The 18,643-nt window shown below is 38.3% G+C and overlaps 1 protein-coding gene across 2 annotated transcripts in view; it reads right to left on the bottom strand.

Annotated features, from left to right (window-relative positions):
• Positions 1 to 18,643, bottom strand: part of gramd4a (GRAM domain containing 4a) — a 102,114-nt gene that overhangs the window by 69,604 nt on the left and 13,867 nt on the right. For both annotated transcript variants that reach the window (XM_056455440.1, XM_056455441.1), the window contains exon 3: positions 1,149 to 1,257. In XM_056455440.1, the coding sequence (XP_056311415.1) occupies positions 1,149 to 1,257 (109 nt within the window). The remainder of the gene's footprint in view (positions 1 to 1,148; positions 1,258 to 18,643) is intronic.

Here is an 18,643-nt window from a genome sequence, read left to right as displayed (position 1 = left end):
AAATTATGGTTTAATTTGTTATTATTAGATTATTTTTATATTTCACCTATCCTGCTGTGCATGAACTAAGCTGTTGAATGGTCGACGTATGAGGTGGCTAGGCTAACCTAGCTTCAGTTTTGATTAAATTATTTTCTAATCGGTTGCCTATAATGTCGTGAATATACCCCTGTAATGCATACTACAGCCCTTTTTTTGTCTGGCTTTCTCGGATATCTCACCTGTTCACCAAAAATGACTAATTATATCCCTGGCAATGTCTGACACCGGCGCATACATATTGTAATAGACATGCCAGGCACGAAAGCTTGACAGGAGTAACAACAGTTACTAAGGAGGGCAGGGCTTAGCGAAGGGTCAATTGTGCCATTTTAACCGTGACCGTCGCTTTAAATTCAAATAAGATTGTGGTCTTTTCAAAAGAGGGCGAAGCTACAAATGACTGTGTCAGCATAGTGGCAGATTCAAAAACAAGACTAACATCTTATGCTAATGAGGGAGAGATTGTCACTAATGGGAGGGGCTTTCCCCCTCTGATGACACGTACAAAGGGAGAATGTAATCAAATGTAATCAAGTAAGATCATACAAAAATGTGAATAATACATTTTTACAAGTTAAAGCTGTTTTTATTCACAGACTGTTGCCACACAACTCTGTTTAACCCCTTATAAAAGTGATTACTGCAAAATAGTCCCCCTTTAAATAAGAAAATCAACCTATTTTTGGGGTGAACTATCCCTTTTAAAATCAAGTGCAGTTTTGCTTCAAGTTAATATCTAACCACGCTATAACGCCTTCATATAGCAAACAAATTAACATGACACTTCCAGTGTAAATATGCTAGTTCCGCTATTCAACTTCTCAATCACTTGCAAGCTAATGATAAATCCATGCCAACGTTTTGGCTTCAGTCCACTGGCAACCTCATACCACACATACACAACAATAGCAGCCCTTTGTCACTTAATAAATAACAGAAAATTCTGAAATGACAGTAAATATTTGATGTGGCATAAAACAAATGCTTAACGCCATCTTACTACAGCATGACCTGTAGATATTGCCCACACCAAAAGGGCATCCCAATTGAACATACAGATTCAGAGAAACACAAACAGCCATTTGTTTTGTCCCTCCAGTACTCACGCAGAAAGTGTTTCTCCAGTAAGGCAATCTCCAAATGACCCTTGACCTCATTGAGACGTTCCGATTCACTCCTCAGGTCTTGCATGACAGACAGAGTCCCCAAACCAGCCTGAAAGAAGAAACACGCAGGATTATTGACAGACCCAGACATGACACCGCTTACACGTAAACCAGTCAAGACTTACGGGATACCCAGTCCTGTGAAGTCCTTCTTACGTTTTTGTGTAGTTCGATAAGCCTTGAAGTTTGTCTCAATGACAAACAAAGATGCTAAAATTCTGACTCACTGATAGCATGGTATCAACCTGCTCTGACTCCATCCTACCACACACACTCTCACACTCAAACACACAGGCCGAAAGAACGCAGGATCTGCAGAAAGATGAACCGCAGTGAGAGAGAGAGAGAGAAAGTAGGTGAGTGAGGGATTAGGAGAGGGCGGCACTGCAGAGAGAGACAGCAGAAAAGCAGAAGTGTCTCTTTAAGAGGCCAATGCGACTGACAGTGCAGACACACTCTGAGACACACACACACGATTCAATTCAGCTTTATTTTTATAGCGCTTCTTTTTACAATGTAATGGATTGTGTCAAAGCAACATAACATAGACAAACACACACACGTTTGGAGTAACTGTATTTGTTTTTTGATAGGAATATGCTTGCTTTATACAATTTGGGCTGGGTTTATGTACAAACTTAGGAGGCAATGTATGTAACATCGCTTTTATACATTTTGTTTTAAATAACCTCTAAATTAAATTAAATTAAATTAAATTAAATTAAATTAAATTAAATTAAATTAAATTAAATTAAATTAAATTAAATTTAATTTAATTTAATTAAATTTAAAAAACTAAAAATGGAATTTAAAAAATAAAGATAAAAACATTTAAAAAATGTAAAAACAACAAAATAAAATAAACTTAAAGCAACAAAATAACTAAATGTTAAATCAAAACAGCAATAAAATTAAATTACAAAAAAAAACATTAAAGCAACAATAAAACTAAAGGTTGTTAAATCAGAACAGCAATAAAACAAGTAAAGAAATACATTCAATTAAAACATTGAAGAAACAATATAATTAAATGTAAAAAAAATGTCAATATGTGAATTAAAATAATGTAAGCACTTAATCAACAATATAACAGCATTTTGGTAATCAAAACAGCAATTAAGTAAAGTAAAGCAAAATAAAAAATATTTAAGTAACAATAAATCCTTCCTTGATCATCTGAACCCTTTGAACAAAACCAGAACCCCCTCTTCTCTCCCTAAAACAAACCACACAGCAACCTCGAAACATGATGCAATTCTGAGTGTGCCTCATGATAGTGGGCTTGACAAACCACCTGTAGAAAACACACTCTTTCATCTCTCTGACACTTTAACTGACACTTGCACCAGTTGTGCGCATTGCACCAGACATTATCTTACAAATACTTCATATCTCTAAAAAAAAAATTACACAGCTGAGTGGGTTTGACAAACCACCTGTAAAAACAAAATCTCTCTCTATATAAAAACACTTCCACCTCCTTACCCTAGTACTTAATTTTACTAAGTACTAACTGAGTACTAACCGTTCCTTTGTATAATTATCAATTCTTGTGTGCACTGCCTCTTCTTGTTGAATCACTGAATACTTCCTTAATTGTACGTCACTTTGGACAAAAGCGTCTGCTAAATCATGTCTACTATCACTATAAAACTTTGCTCATGGGCACTTCAAGTCAATCATGTGCACAATAAACGACATGTGACTAACCACTTCTGGAGTTGCGACAATTGCAATAACCTGACCATACCTTCTCTTGATTGGTTTTATTGCCTTTTATAGGTATACATAAAGTAAAATGTGTCCAGAGTCAGTTTAGGATGGGGTATGTCGGATAAAAGAATTCTAAAAAAGCTGCAGCTTTGCAAAGCCTTCATTATAATGATCAAAAGGAAAAACAAACATTAGTCTTTAATCTCACAAGCCCTTAAGCACACATAAAAATGCTAACTGCAAATAAGAAACTAGCTTGAGAGAGATTTGTTCATTAATTGGACCACTGATCTTACTGTATGATTGCTGTTGTGCTGCAGTCAATATCAGCCTGACAATTGAACCTGATATTGGCTTGATTATTTATTCAGACTTTTAAAAGCACTGTTTTCCTATTTTTAAGAGATGACAACTCTGCAAATCACATTTAGGGTCTACATTTGGGTTCCAGACACATTCAGAATACAACGTGTATATGCTTTCAGACTTTGAAATCATATTTACTGTCTGTGGTGTTGCAAGCAGTAATGTATGATGATTTATTATGCACACTGCATGAAAATGGCAGCATTTGTTGTGCTAATGCCTTTCAAAATTAATCACAAGGTTAACCTTGAGCAAAGACGATGTGAAATGTCTAATTAAAGGGACCCTATTGTGCATTTTTTACAAGATGCAAAATAAGTCTCTGATGTCCCTATAGTTTGTATACAAGAAATAACTTTTTAAAACTCTTTGAAACTGCCTCTTTTAGGCTTCGATCCAAACTGTGCTGTTTTTGTGACTGTCGCTTTAAATTCAAATGAGACTGTGCTCTTTTTAAAAAGAGGGTGGAGCTATAAACACTTACTGTCACCGGACGGTAGCCTCGCTGCGTTTGTTTGGAGTTCGCTGCGTTTGTTTGGAGTTTAGATTCGTAATTTACATTTTTATCTTAAATACCTCCTCATTCGCTAAATATTTATCTCTCCTACCTGGGGTGAACAATCCCCTAACACACTCTTACAAACAAATCTACTTTTAAACGTTCTGTCTCTCGAGCATCCGCTTGGTGTTTGTAGCTTTAGCCTGCTAGCACCGCTGGTCAGCTAAAGCTACCAACCTCTTTCACTCACTCATTTTCTCACTTTCTGGCTTTGCTCTTCACCTTGTACAATGTCGCTTGCGTGTCTGTCCTTGAGTGCAGGAGAGGCATCGATGGAGGCGCTGGAGCTGGAGCTGGAAGCGGTGGAGTCCCAGATTCGCTCGCTGGAGATGAAGCGAGAGGGCATCAGGGCTCTGCTCTTAACCCGTACTCGCTCGTCTGAGGTAAGTGCTCGATACAACGACAATCTCCCAGTTTCATCAACCCCGTGTGCTTCTCTGTCCAGGCCCAGCGCACCGAGGACGCGGTTCGCCCAGGCGTCGTTCACGCCGACACCCGGCTACCACGGCCCCTGGGTGCAGCCGCGTAAGGTGCTTTCCCGCTCCCGGGGCAGAACGTCTCCTCCTCCGGTGTTCGAGATCCCCACGGAGAACCGCTTCGCCCCTCTCCGCGAGACGGGTCGCGATGTTGCCATCATTGGTGACTCAATCGTGCGCCACGTCCGCTCCACTTCCTCCAAAGGTAACAAAGTACGCACTTTCTGCTTCCCTGGTGCCCGAGTTAAGAATATTTCTGCACAGATACCTACTATCCTGAGCGCTGCCGAGAGCCTCGGTGCCGTCGTCCTCCACGTGGGGACGAACGACACCGGGCTCCGGCAGACGGAGATCCTGAAGAAGGACTTCAGGAGCCTGATCGAGACGGTTCGACGCACCTCGCCCGCCACGCAGATCATCGTTTCTGGACCGCTTCCTACCTACCGCCGAGGAAATGAAAGGTTCAGTAGACTCTTTGCTCTGAATGAATGGCTATTAACATGGTGTGAAGAACAGAAATTGCTCTTTGCCAATAACTGGAATCTTTTCTGGGAGCGTCCTAGGCTTTTCCGCGCTGACGGGCTGCACCCCAGTCGAGCTGGAGCTGAACTCCTGTCGGACAACATCTCCAGAACACTTCGCTCTATCTGACTAGTAAGTAAAAATTCACAAAATTCGCAATTTAGCCACATAGACTCCTATTCCTCCCACATAAATATCAGTAATGCATACCTAGCTAACCACATAGAGACTGTGTCTGTTCCTCGTATTATTAGATCAAGAAACAAACGTACTGTGTGCTCCAGAAATAATCTATTAAGAATTAAACCAGAAAAAACACTAAAAAGTGAAAATACAAATTTCATGAAGCTTGGTCTCCTAAACATCAGGTCACTAGCACCTAAAGCACTTATCATAAATGAAATAATAACAGATAACAATCTTAATGCACTCTGTCTCACTGAAACCTGGCTGAAACAAAATGACTATATTAGTTTAAATGAGGCAACTCCTCCAGGATTCTTATATAAGCATGAGGCTCGTCAAACTGGTCGTGGTGGTGGAGTCGCGTCAATCTTTAGTGATATTCTTAATGTTAATCAGAGAAACGGACTTATATTTAGCTCCTTTGAAGTACTAGCACTTAATGTTGTCCTTCCAAACACTATGCAAAAACCTTTGTTATCTCTCGCTCTAATCACCATATATAGACCCCCAGGACCCTATGTCAATTTTCTAAAAGAATTTTCTGATTTTATCTCTGACTTACTAGTTAAAACTGATAAAATACTAATTGTAGGAGACTTTAACATCCACATAGATGACGCTAATGACACTTTAGGGCTCGCGTTTACGGACTTGCTGGTCTCACTAGGAATAAAGCAAAATGTTATTGGTCCAACCCATCGCCTAAAGCATACACTAGATCTAATTCTGTCTTATGGAATTGAGGTCATTGATGTAGACATTATACCACAAAGTGATGATATTACAGACCACTACCTCTTACTATATAAGCTGTGTTTACCTGAAATTAGCAGATCCGCTCCGATATATCGTCCTAGTAGAACTATTGTTCCGTCCACTAAAGATGAATTTATAAATAACTTACCTGATCTTTCTCTACTTCGAAATGCACCCGCAAACGCAAATGACCTTGATGTAGTAACCAGCAGTATGGATGCCATCTTTACTAGCACTTTAAATACTGTGGCACCCATCAAACTAAAAAAGGCTAGAGAGAATAAATCTACACCGTGGTATAATAGTCAAACCCGCGCTCTCAAAACAGCAACCCGTGCCCTGGAACGTAAATGGAAAAAAACTAATTTAGAAGTTTTTAGAATTGCATACAAAGACAGTATGTCCAGCTATAGGAGGGCTTTAAAATCTGCCAGGGCTGAGCACCTCCGCAAACTGATAGAAAATAATCATAACAATCCTAGATTCTTATTTAACACCATCGCTAAATTAACAAATAATCGGTCAGCTTTGGAACAAAACGTTCCACCGCAAATTAGTAGTGATGACTTCATGAATTTTTTCAGTGATAAAATAGAAGGCTTTAGACAGAAAATAGGAAAATAGACAGAAAGCACCGCCTTATACTTCAGATCCAGTAAACACGTCTCTGAATCTAAATAACCTACAGTGCTTTAAAATCATAAAACAGGAAGAGCTAGACAAAATTATAAATAGCTCTAAATCAGCTACGTGTATATTGGACCCAATTCCAACAAAGTTACTTAAAGAATTGCTACCTGTTATAGGAGAACCTCTTCTTAACATTATCAACTCTTCATTATCTTTAGGCCATGTTCCAAATCCTTACAAGTTAGCTGTTATTAAACCTATTATTAAGAAACCACAACTGGAACCCAGCAACTTAGCTAATTATAGGCCTATTTCAAACCTTCCATTTATATCTAAAATACTAGAAAAAGTTGTTTCTGCTCAATTATGCTCCTTTCTGCAGACCAACAATGTTTTTGAAGTGTTTCAGTCAGGTTTCAGAGCTCATCACAGTACAGAAACTGCATTAGTGAAAATAACCAACGATTTACTCTTAGCTGCTGACCAAGGGTGCATCTCGCTATTAGTTCTACTCGATCTTAGTGCGGCATTTGACACCATTGACCATGGTATCCTTTTTAATCGCTTAAAGTCTACAGGTGTCCAGGGACATGCCCTACAATGGTTTAAGTCATACTTATCTGACCGTTACCAGTTTGTGAATATTAATGGACAGCCTTCACAAATCAGCCCAGTAAAATACGGGGTGCCTCAAGGATCAGTATTAGGCCCTTTGCTGTTTACAATATACATGCTACCCCTGGGAGACATTATTAGAAGACATGGGATCAGCTTTCACTGCTATGCAGATGATACTCAATTATATATTTCAACTAAACCTGACGAGACGTCTAATCTGTCCAAGCTAACTGAGTGTATTAAAGATGTTAAAGACTGGATGACCAACAATTATCTTCTCTTAAACTCAGACAAAACAGAATTATTACTTATTGGGCCTAAATCCTGTACACAGCAGATCTCACAACTCGACCTACAATTAGAGGGATACAAAGTTAGCGTTAGCTCTACTATAAAAGATCTGGGTGTCATATTAGACAGTAATTTAACTTTTAAAAATCATATATCCCATGTCACAAAAACTGCTTTCTTTCATCTGAGAAATATCGCTAAGTTACGAAGTATGCTATCCATCTCAGATGCAGAAAAGCTAGTCCATGCTTTTATGACTTCTAGGCTGGACTACTGTAATGCACTGTTTGCTGGCTGCCCAGCATCCTCTATTAACAAACTTCAGCTAGTACAAAATGCAGCTGCCAGAGTTCTTACCAGGTCTAGAAAATTTGATCACATCACCCCAATTTTATCCTCCTTACACTGGCTGCCTGTTAAGTTTCGTATTGAATTTAAAATATTGCTTCTTACATATAAAGCTTTAAATAATCTAGCTCCTGTTTATCTAACCAATCTTCTGTCTCGCTACAATCCAACTCGCTCTTTAAGGTCTCAAAACTCAGGGCTTCTGGTAGTACCTAGAATAGCAAAGTCGAGTAAAGGAGGTCGAGCCTTCTCATTTATAGCTCCTAAACTCTGGAATAGCCTTCCTGATAACGTCCGAGGCTCAGACACACTCTCCCAATTCAAAACTAGATTAAAGACCTATCTGTTCAGTAAAGCATACACTTAGTGCACCACTTGGGGGCTTCCACACAGGTTATGCATCTTGTTGATATACACTGTGAACATCAGCTACGCTAATTATTTTCTTTATTCTCCATTTCCACCTGGGGATACTCTTCCCGAGGCCCTCAGACTATGCAGGGTCACTGATTCGATCCAAGACCAACGACGAGATGATCCCAAGGTTTTTTATATCCTGGACCTGGCCGAATCCTGAGCAGCTACTGTGATGGTCATGGAGGAGTGGAGAACATGAGACTGATTCCTGTGACGCTCCAGAGACAGACGAGTCTTCGCTGAGGCCAGCTTCCAGCCTCCGCCACTGAGACTACAGCTCTGCACAAAAGTTTGGCCAGCGGAGAAATTAAAATGGTCGTGCCCAACTGAGCCTGGTTTCTCTCAAGGTTTTTTTTCTTCACTTACGCCTTTAGTGAAGTTTTTTTTCCCTCTCCGCTGTCGCCACTGGCTTGCATGTTTCGGGATCTATAGAGCTGCGCATCGTTGGATTTGCTCTTCAGTATTTGGACTCTCAGTAGTGATTATTAAACCACACTGATCTGAGCTAAACTGCACTGAACTCAACACTATAAACTGAACTACACTGTTCCTATTTACTGTGACCTTTTATGTGAAGCTGCTTTGACACAATCTACATTGTATAAGCGCTATACAAATAAAGGTGAATTGAATTGAATTGAATACAAACACTTATGCATCAGCATAACGGCATATTCAGAACAGGACTAAATTTATCTCTGCGAAAAACTGAAAATGTCAAAATAAGTGTCTCAGACGATGGTTGTTTATTCCTAAAACTTATCACACAAGGCTGTTTATGCTAATGAGGGAGAGTTCATCACTAATGTGTGGGACTTTTCCCCTCCGATGAGATCAAAGTGTGTTTTGCAGACTGTTTGTATGAAGGGAAACTAAGCAAGTAAAATTGATGTTATTCATTCTGATGAATGACCAATGAGACCAAACCTGGAACATCTTGACCAATGAGATGACAGCTTACCTGCATATGACAATGGCTGTATCTAAAATAGTATCTGTGCCCTATTTGAGCGTGCATCCGTTTGTAGCAGTGTCAGAAACCATAGTGGACATTTTGAAGTGCACTCAATCAATCTCACAATGCACCACAATAACGAGTGTACATCCCATTGTACAACTGATGTACACTCAATGGTTAGTAAAAAATCACTTTAATATTTGTGCTTTGGATCAATCTTTTTACAGTTAGAAAATACCTGTATTTCACTGTGTTCGTGCATACAATATGTGAGTCGAATGAATTTTCAGGTCTAACTACAAGATGGCATCCACAGACGTGACACAAAACATGAGTAGGGTCTGTCTGCAGACTGCAAGGCAGTGGCGTAACGTGAAGGGGTATAACTTGTAGTAAAGGTGTAACTTTAAGTTATAGAGACCCACATATCAAAACCTGTTGTTGGCAAGATGGCGCTGTACATCAGTTATTAAAGTCTACACCTTCCCCAAACCTGAATCCAACCATCATAGGTCTTAACATCTACACCTACTCCAACCCTTAATCTAACCATCACAGTTATTAACATCTACACCTTTCTCAACCCTAAACCAAACCATCACAGTTATTAACATCTACACTTAACTTAACCCTAAACCCAATCATCACAGTTTTTAACATCGACACTTAACCGAAAACCCAACCATCAGTTATTAACATCTACACCTTTCTCAACCCTAAACCAAACCATCACAGTTAATAACATCTACACCTACCTCATCCCTTAATCCAACCATCACAGTTATTAACATCTACACTTAACTCAACCGAAAACCCAACCATCACAGTTATTAATATCTACACCTTTCTCAACCTTAAACCCAACCATTACAGTAATTAACGTCTACACCTTCCTCAACCCTTAATCCAACCATCACAGTTATTAGCATCTACACTTAACTCAACCCTAAACCCAACCATCACAGTTATTAACATCTACACTTAACTCAATCGAAAACCCAACCATCAGTTATTAACATCTACACCTTTCTTAACCCTAAACCCAACCACCACAGTTAATAACATCTACACCTACCTCAACCCTTAATCCAACCATCACAGTTATTAACATCTACACTTAACTCAACCCTAAACCAAACCATCAGTTATTAACATCTACACTTAACTCAACCCTAAACCCAACCATCACAGTTATTAACTTCTACACCTTCCTCAACCCTAAACCCAACCATCACAGTTATTAACATCTACACCTTTCTCAACCCTAAACCCAACCATTACAGTAATTAACATCTACACCTTCCTCAACCCTGAACCCAACCATCACAGTTATTAATGTACAGCCGCGAGTTGCGGAGGCTTTCATACTTGACATGCTTGCCACTGTTCTGTTATTTGCAACCACTGGGGGCAATGTCAAGTCAGTGAGTGGAGTTGCATGGTGGAGTTGCTAAATGAATGAATATAACCATATCCCAAATGAATAGGTTGTGGATAAATTTAGAGAAAACTCATAAAAACATTTGGTGAAAATGTTCTCTAAGTATTTCCACCATCTTGACAACAGCATCTCGTTGTGACATCTCGCATGGTTCAATGGGATCTCGATAACTGCAAGTTACGCCTCTAACTAACTACACGTTACGCCCTTACATGCTACACACCTGTCTTGCAGTCTGCAGACAGATACACAAGCAAAAAATTGTCAATAATTTTATTTTAGTTTATTTTTTCTTTTTGTCAACTAGTAAACCACAAACAAAACAACACCCATTCCAGCACACTCCCTCGATTTCATTCACTTTTTTTAGTGGACTTAATTAGTGGAATAATGTAGGGAATAGGGATTGAGGGGCGATTATAGAAGGCAATTTTTGATACAGCCAAATTCTGGTCTGTTTAGAAAATCTGGTTTATTTATAACATTATAACGGTTTGAATTCATGTTTTGGAACAAAGTAAAGAATAAATGTAAAAACTTATTAATAATCATCTATAATAATGTCGCTGACTAATCAAATACACTTATTAAAGGGCACCTATTTACTGTAACTATAGACTTGAGTAGTAAACCAAAATTCTCTTTAAAATATTATTATGCTTGAGCGGCCGGCCAAATACACACATACAGGTTACATCAAAATACACATACACTCACTGGCCACTTTATTAGGTACACTGAATGAAATGCTTACGTTTTTTCAAAGATCTCACACATTCAAGTTTGTGGTGTATTAAAACAACATTAGCATAATACCTTCTGTAGTCAATGCTGTTAATATGAATCTGAATGAAACTTGACTGAAAGCATGTTTTTAGTTTAATAACAACTACTTGAACTCAGTGATTCTTACTGATCTATGCTAATAGGGTGCACTATTTAGCCATGGGCGGAGCTTATGTACTCATAGTAGATGCTAATCTGTATTATGGATTATAAAATAAGCCAGGTGGATTTTTACAGCTATAGGCTGGTTGTTTACACACACACTGTGAACACACAAGCGTTCAAACACCATGTGAATCTTACATAATAGGTCTCCTTTACACAATAGGAGAAAGATGCCAAAGTAGTTCAGCGTTGTTGTTTTTTTTCAAGTTCAAAAGCATTTACTCTCTTTCTCTCATTTTTTCTATAATATAAAGGATCATATTTTAATATTGAGGAAAAATGTGACAAATATGCGAGACCCCTATACATATAATATAAAAAGACTTCAAAACCTTACTTTAATGATTATGAAAAGGTTATTAGTCACTTAATGAAATGCCTTCTTTCCATTCATGCCATTAAAGTGAAATTACTGATTATTAAACTGCTAATATCAACAAATGACATGTAGATTTAGTATGTTATTAGCGAATATATCTTATTAACACACATATAGTCTTCATATATACAGTAAATGTAATTTGTGTAACCTTTAAAGCAGCTAAAGCAGTGCACCTTTTTGTTGCTTAGAGACAGTTCTGTGCAATTCTGCTATATTTAAAATTCATATTGACTCACATACCGAGAATTTGGCAATTACATAAACTTCAGCAGAAATAGAACTGCTGTTTACATGTAGTAATGAGAAACATGTAAAGCAATATAAATGTAACATTACCCCCCTTTTCAAACACCACTGGTTTGCACTGGAAATCAGTAATTTGAGTTTATAATTAAAAGTGAAATATTTTTTATCAAAAACTTGTTGATCCGCTTAATAAGATATGCGTTAACCTCCTAGCAGTGTATGGGTTAGTTTGATGATGGATTTGTGCACTTTTGAAAGCTTCAAAATAAAAGCCATTATCCAACACCCTTAATTGAGATGCCCAGAAAATTGTAAGTCCACACATACATCACGAGTGAGTTTACGTGAAAATTATTCAGACGCAGTGATATACGACATGATTTTATTCATTCATTCATTTTCTTTCAGTTTAGTCCCTTTATTCATCAGTGGTCACCACAGCGGAATGAACCGCCAACTTATCCAACAAATGTTTTACACAGCGGATGTCCTTCCAGCTGTAACTCAATACTGGGAAACATTCATACACACTCGTCACACACATACACTATGGCCAATTTAATTTATTCAATTCTCCTATAGCACAAGTCTTTGGACTGTGGGGGAAACCGGAGCACCCAGAGGAAACCCACGCCAACTTGGGGAGAACATGTATATTCAAACCCGGGACTCAAACCAGCGACGTTCTTGCTGTGAGGTGACCACTGACCACTGTGAGCTAACCACTGAGCCACCGTGCCGCCCAACACAATTTTAAGACCCTGTGAATTGTTGAACAATTGAACATAATTCTGCACCCAAATATCGGAGAGGGAAACCTTATGCACACTCTCTATTTGTCTAGTTCAACAGTTATTGATATGAGCTGTGAATGTACACAAATAGACAGGTTTTTTCACAGCACCGGGAAACCAGTATGCCTAGTCTTCAGGTGTGTGAATTATAACTTACAGGATTCAACAAATGTGTTTGTCTGACAGAAAAAGGTCACATCAAGGATGTCTTAAAGGGAACCTATTATTTGAAAATCACTTTTATAAGGGGTTTAATTGCAAATGCGTGGCAAGAAATTGTGAATAAAACCAGCTTCTCATGGTAAAAAAACATTAATTTTAATTTTTATAATCACACTTGATAAAAACAGTCTTCCGCCCATTAATGACAATCTTTCCCTCATTAGCATAGGCTTGTTTTTAAATCTGCCACTATGCTGACAGGCATTTGAAGCTCCGCCATCTTTTGAAAAGAGCACAATCTCATTTGAATTTAAAGCAACAGTCACTAACATGGCACAGTTTGAAAAGTTTTTTAAGAGATGTTGGATATTTTGAGCTGAAACTTAACATTAGTCCCTAAAGAATCAATATTGCACTTTAAAAGTACAAATTAGCACAAAAAAGTCCCAAAATGTATTAAAGAGTACAATAACAGCTTTATTAAGCTTTATATACCTTTAGCCACAGTCAGAACACCCTGCAGCCTAAGACTGGTTACTCACTGAAGCTAAGCAGGGCTGAGCCTGGTCAATACCTGGATGGGATATCACATGGGAAAATTAGGTTGGTGTTGGATGTGGTGTTAGTGATGCCAGCAGGGGGCACTCAACCTGTGGTCTGTGTGAGTCCTAATGCCCCAATAAAGTGAAGGGGACACTATACTGTCAGTGAGCACCGTCTTTCCGATGAGATGTTAAACTGAGTTCTTGACTCTCTGTGGTCATTAAAAATCCCCTTCTCGTAAAGTGTAGGGGTGTAACCCCGTTGTCCAGGCCAAATTCCCTCCATCTGCCCTTACCCATCATGGCCTCCCAATCATCCCCCTCCACTGAACTGTCTCTATCACTGTCTCTCCACTCCCCCTATTGCTGGTGTGTGGTGAGCGCACTGGCAACATTGTCCTTTGGCTGCCGTCACGTCATCCAAGTGGATGCTGCACATTGGTGGTGGTGTGGAGAGACAACCCCATTCCCCATCCCCCCAAATGATTGTGAATCGCATTGGGCGTATGGCCATACACAATAAATGTGCTATATAAATACACAATACATTACATTACATTTATTTCTGAGAGTGTACTATCTATTATAACCTGCATCTTGCACCTCTGCAACATAAAACAGTGTCATCAATCAAAAGGTCATCAGTAGAGAATTAAATAGGCAGTTTCCAGTCGAGACACCATAGGCGACGGGCTCTCATAAACGGGGTATTCAAGTCAATCAAACCCCTGCTTGTGTGAAAAACTGATCTCATTAGCCAGCGGCCTTCAGGGAGTCATTAGTGCATGAATCAAACAGACAGCGTCTGCGTAGACTCTTATCTATCCAGATGTACAAACACTCATCGGAGATAGGTTATCAGACCGGAGCTATGTTGGCTCTGTGTTTGTCTGTGTTTATATATATATATATATATATATATATATATATATATATATATATATATGTTCGACTGAACTCTTTCAATCAGCATGTGAGCGGTGATGACTCACACTGCACTGCTGTCTGGGCGTCACGGCAACACCGGTCACAATCTCTGTTAGTGGGGTGTTGTTGCATTCAGCACTAAGGCTGGCTGTGTTGCAGAAAATTACCAATGCAAACGCATGCAAACAGAGCGGTAAGACTGGTCGGACTCTCGCTGTGTGCAGGTTACATGCTTCCTGAAAGCCATCATCATCAGGAGTACATCTGTTTTTTTTTAGCTCTTCAAAATATTTTACTGCCAAAACACAATTATGTTGGAGGGAGCTCAAGGTCTGTGGAAATTATTTCCACCTCGTTACATTGTCATCTTTTTAAAAAAAGACAAGATTCATGGACAAGCCAAAGCTGTTTTTTAGATCTCACCTGCTGTGATATAGCAAGCATAAAAACTAGAGTTGAAAATAAACTAGAAGAAGGGAAAGATTTACTCTGTAGGCAATACATATTTTAGATATAATTATAATTATGTAATTATACTGTATAATTATAGAGCATTGTGTAATCTAGAATACCAATATGTGAATTAAGAAAGGTTGTAAAGGGTGCACTTTTTATTTTGTTACTTTGTTCATTTCTGTTTATTTTTCTAAACAGATATTATAAATATATTATAAATATATTTACTAAAAATGTAAATAATTAAATTAATTTGAAATGAAACACCACTGACAATAATTTTGTTTTCAATTTTGATGGTAGTAGGCATAATCTAGAGCAGTGTTTCTCAACCATGTTCCTAGAGGACCACCAGCTCTGCACATTTTCTATGTCTCCTTAACCAAACACACCTGATATCAGCTCATTAGCAGAGACTGAAAGACCTGTAATGGCTGCGACAGACAAAGGAGACATCCAAACAATGTAGTGTTGGTGGTCCTCCAGGATCGTGGTTGAGAAACACTGATTTAGAATACCAATATGTATGAATCAAGAAAGGCTGCATTTTTTTGTTTTATAAATATTTATATATTATTTATTGTTTATTTTTCTGATATTTTGTATATTTATTGTATATTTGTATACTATTTGATTGTCTATTTATTTTATATTTTCATATTTATATTTCATGTGTGTGTGTGTGTGTGTGTGTGTGTGTACTGTATATACACTCAGCAGCCACTTTATTAGGTACACCTGTCCAACTACTTGTTAACACAAATTTCTAATCAGCCAATCACATGACAGCAACTCAATGCATTTAGGCATGCAGACATGGTCAAGACGATCTGCTACAGTTCAAACCCAGCATCAGAATTGGGAAAAAGGGGGATTTAAGAGACTTTGAACGTGGCATTGTTGTTGGTGCCAGACAGGCTGGTCTGACTTTTTCAGAAACTGCTGATCTACTGGGATTTTCACACACAACCATCTCTAGGGTTTACAGAGAAAAAGAAAAAGAGAAAATATCCAGTTAGTGGCAGTTCAGTGGGTGTAAATGCCTTCTTGATGCCAGTGGTCAGAGGAGAATGGCCAGACTTCAAGCTGATAGAAAGGCAACAGTATCTCAAATAACCACTCGTTACAAACGAGGAATGCGGAAGAACATCTCTGAATGCACAACACATCCAACCTTGAAACAGATGGGCTACAGCAGTAGAAGACCACACCGGGTGCCACTCTTGTCAGCTAAGAACAGGAAACTGAGACTACAGTTCGCACAGGCTCACCAAAATTGGACAATAGAAGATTGGAAAAACACCTGATGAGTCTTGATTTCTGCTGCGACATTCAGATGGTAGGATCAGAATTTTTGCATCAACAACATGAAAGCATGGATCCATCCTGCCTTGCATCAATGGTTCAGGCTGGTGATGGTGGTGTAATGATGTGGGCGATATTTTCTTGGCACACTTTGTGCCCATTAGTTCCAATTGAGCATCGTGTAAACGCCACAGCCTACCTGTGTATTGTTGCTGACAATGTCCATCCCTTTATGACCACAGTGTACCCATCTTCTGATGGCTACTTCCAGCAGGATAGCACGCCATGCCATAAAGCCTGTATCATCTCAGACTGGTTTCTTGAACATGATAATGAGTTCACTGTAGTCAAATGGCCTCCACAGTCACCAGATCTCAATTCAATAGAGCATCTTTGGGATATGGTGGAATAGGAGATTCGCATCATATACTGTGTGTGCAGCCGACAAATCTGCAGCAACTGCGTGATGCTATCATGTCAATATGGACCAAAATCTCTGAGAAATATTTTCAGTATCTTGTTAAATCTATGCCACGAAGGATTAAGGCAGTTCTGAAGGCAAAAGTATGTTCAAACAGGTACTATTAAGGTGTACCTAATAAAGTGGCTGGTAAGTGTGTGTGTATACTGTGTATATATATATATATATATATATATATATATATATATATATATATATATATATATATATATATATATATATATATATATATATATATATTCATATTTTTTCAATGTATTTATTTACTTAACAATAAATTTCCTGCTAGCAATATACAATAGGCCTATCTGCAATAAATTTAAAAACAAAACAAAAAAGCATATTGTAAAACATGCCATTACTCAGACTACAGTTGCTGGACGCATGGAACCTTGCGATTGTTTGCACACAAATATAATCTTACAGAGTTACGCAAGCAATAAAACCCATCACAATAATTTGTTAATCTATTCATTAATATGGACAAAGAGCCTAACAAGCCATTCCTTTACTCAAAAATGTGCAAAAAAGTCAAGAACCAGCATTCAAAATGAATGTTCAAACTTAATAAGAAAAAGGATCCAGTCTGCAAACACAAATGAACATGCAGTGTTTTTGAAAATCACATCCAAATTTACAGTTCATATTGAGCGGTTGGATCACTCCCAGAATTCCATGCCAGTCCTTAACCCACGCCTTAAATCAGGGAGTGCACTTGGGGATTTCTGGGATTTAAACTCGTGACCATATGTGCTGGTTTGATAGGATTTCAGCTTAAGAGGATAACAAGACGTGACTCTTGCCTCATAACATTAATGGCCGCTTTACGTCTGATGTCCACAGAGTTTCTCCACTGCCAACAGTAAATAAACCTTTCGTTATTACAAGCAATTTTGAACACTTCACAATAAGGTTGTATTAGTTAATGTATATAGTTACTAATATACAAACAATGAACAATACATTTATTGCAGTATTTATTAATCTTTGTTAACGTTACAAATAAAGTTGTTCATCGTTTGATAAAGTACATCCAGGTGGTTATAACATAATAAAACCTCCCAGAACACTCTATATTAAACTGAAGGGCCCTGAAATCCCGCTTATAGCTACTACATAGCTACCTGCCACAAAACATAAAAATTAGACACAAAACATTGTTCCAAGCCGTAACTGTTTATGCATTCTTTAATTAAACCCAAAGCTGACAGAAAAAACAGATGGAGCATACTCTAACTTGCACATAACTCAGTCACAAGATGGCACCAAACAGTCAAAATTGTAAAGCTGACAGAAACGAATGGAGCATTTACAAAATTACATGTTATTCATTCCTAAGACAGTGCCAAACAGTCAAAAAACAAAGCTGACAGAAACACAACTGGCTGAATGGAGCATAGACTAACTTTTGTATTATTCATTCACACGACGGCACTAAACAGTCAAAAACCGCAGCATGACAGACAAGCAGATACATTTGAATGTGGATGTAAGTAGATGGATTTGATTATATTTACTGATGGTCAAGGTGATTCAAAGTTCCTGGATGAACCTGCGTTATTTATCAGTTGTATCTCGGAATAACATATGTTAGAATTTCACGACTGACCAATCTGAGTATTCCAGACAGCTTTATAACCCAATTTTGTTACGTTTAGCAGCTTGAAGATGTCACTTTACTAAGTAAATCAATAGTTAACATTGTTATCAATGATAAAATCAAGCAGAATTGTTTTTGCTAACTATGTTGTCGTGCGACAAGAGCTGGATGTAAACTTAAAAGTGTTTAATTATAGAGTTGCACATCTTTTGAGGTCATGTTTAGAGTGTTTCCCATGAGAACTTTCTCTGAGACTCTTTTATCAGCTTCCACCCAAGGTCTTCTCCTCCTGCTACTCATTTCATACT

Source organism: Danio aesculapii, chromosome 4 (genome assembly GCF_903798145.1).
Source record: "Danio aesculapii chromosome 4, fDanAes4.1, whole genome shotgun sequence".
Lineage (NCBI taxonomy): Eukaryota > Metazoa > Chordata > Actinopteri > Cypriniformes > Danionidae > Danio > Danio aesculapii.
The sequence above is the reverse complement of the archived record's forward strand: the minus strand, read 5'-3'. Positions and strand labels throughout refer to the sequence as shown.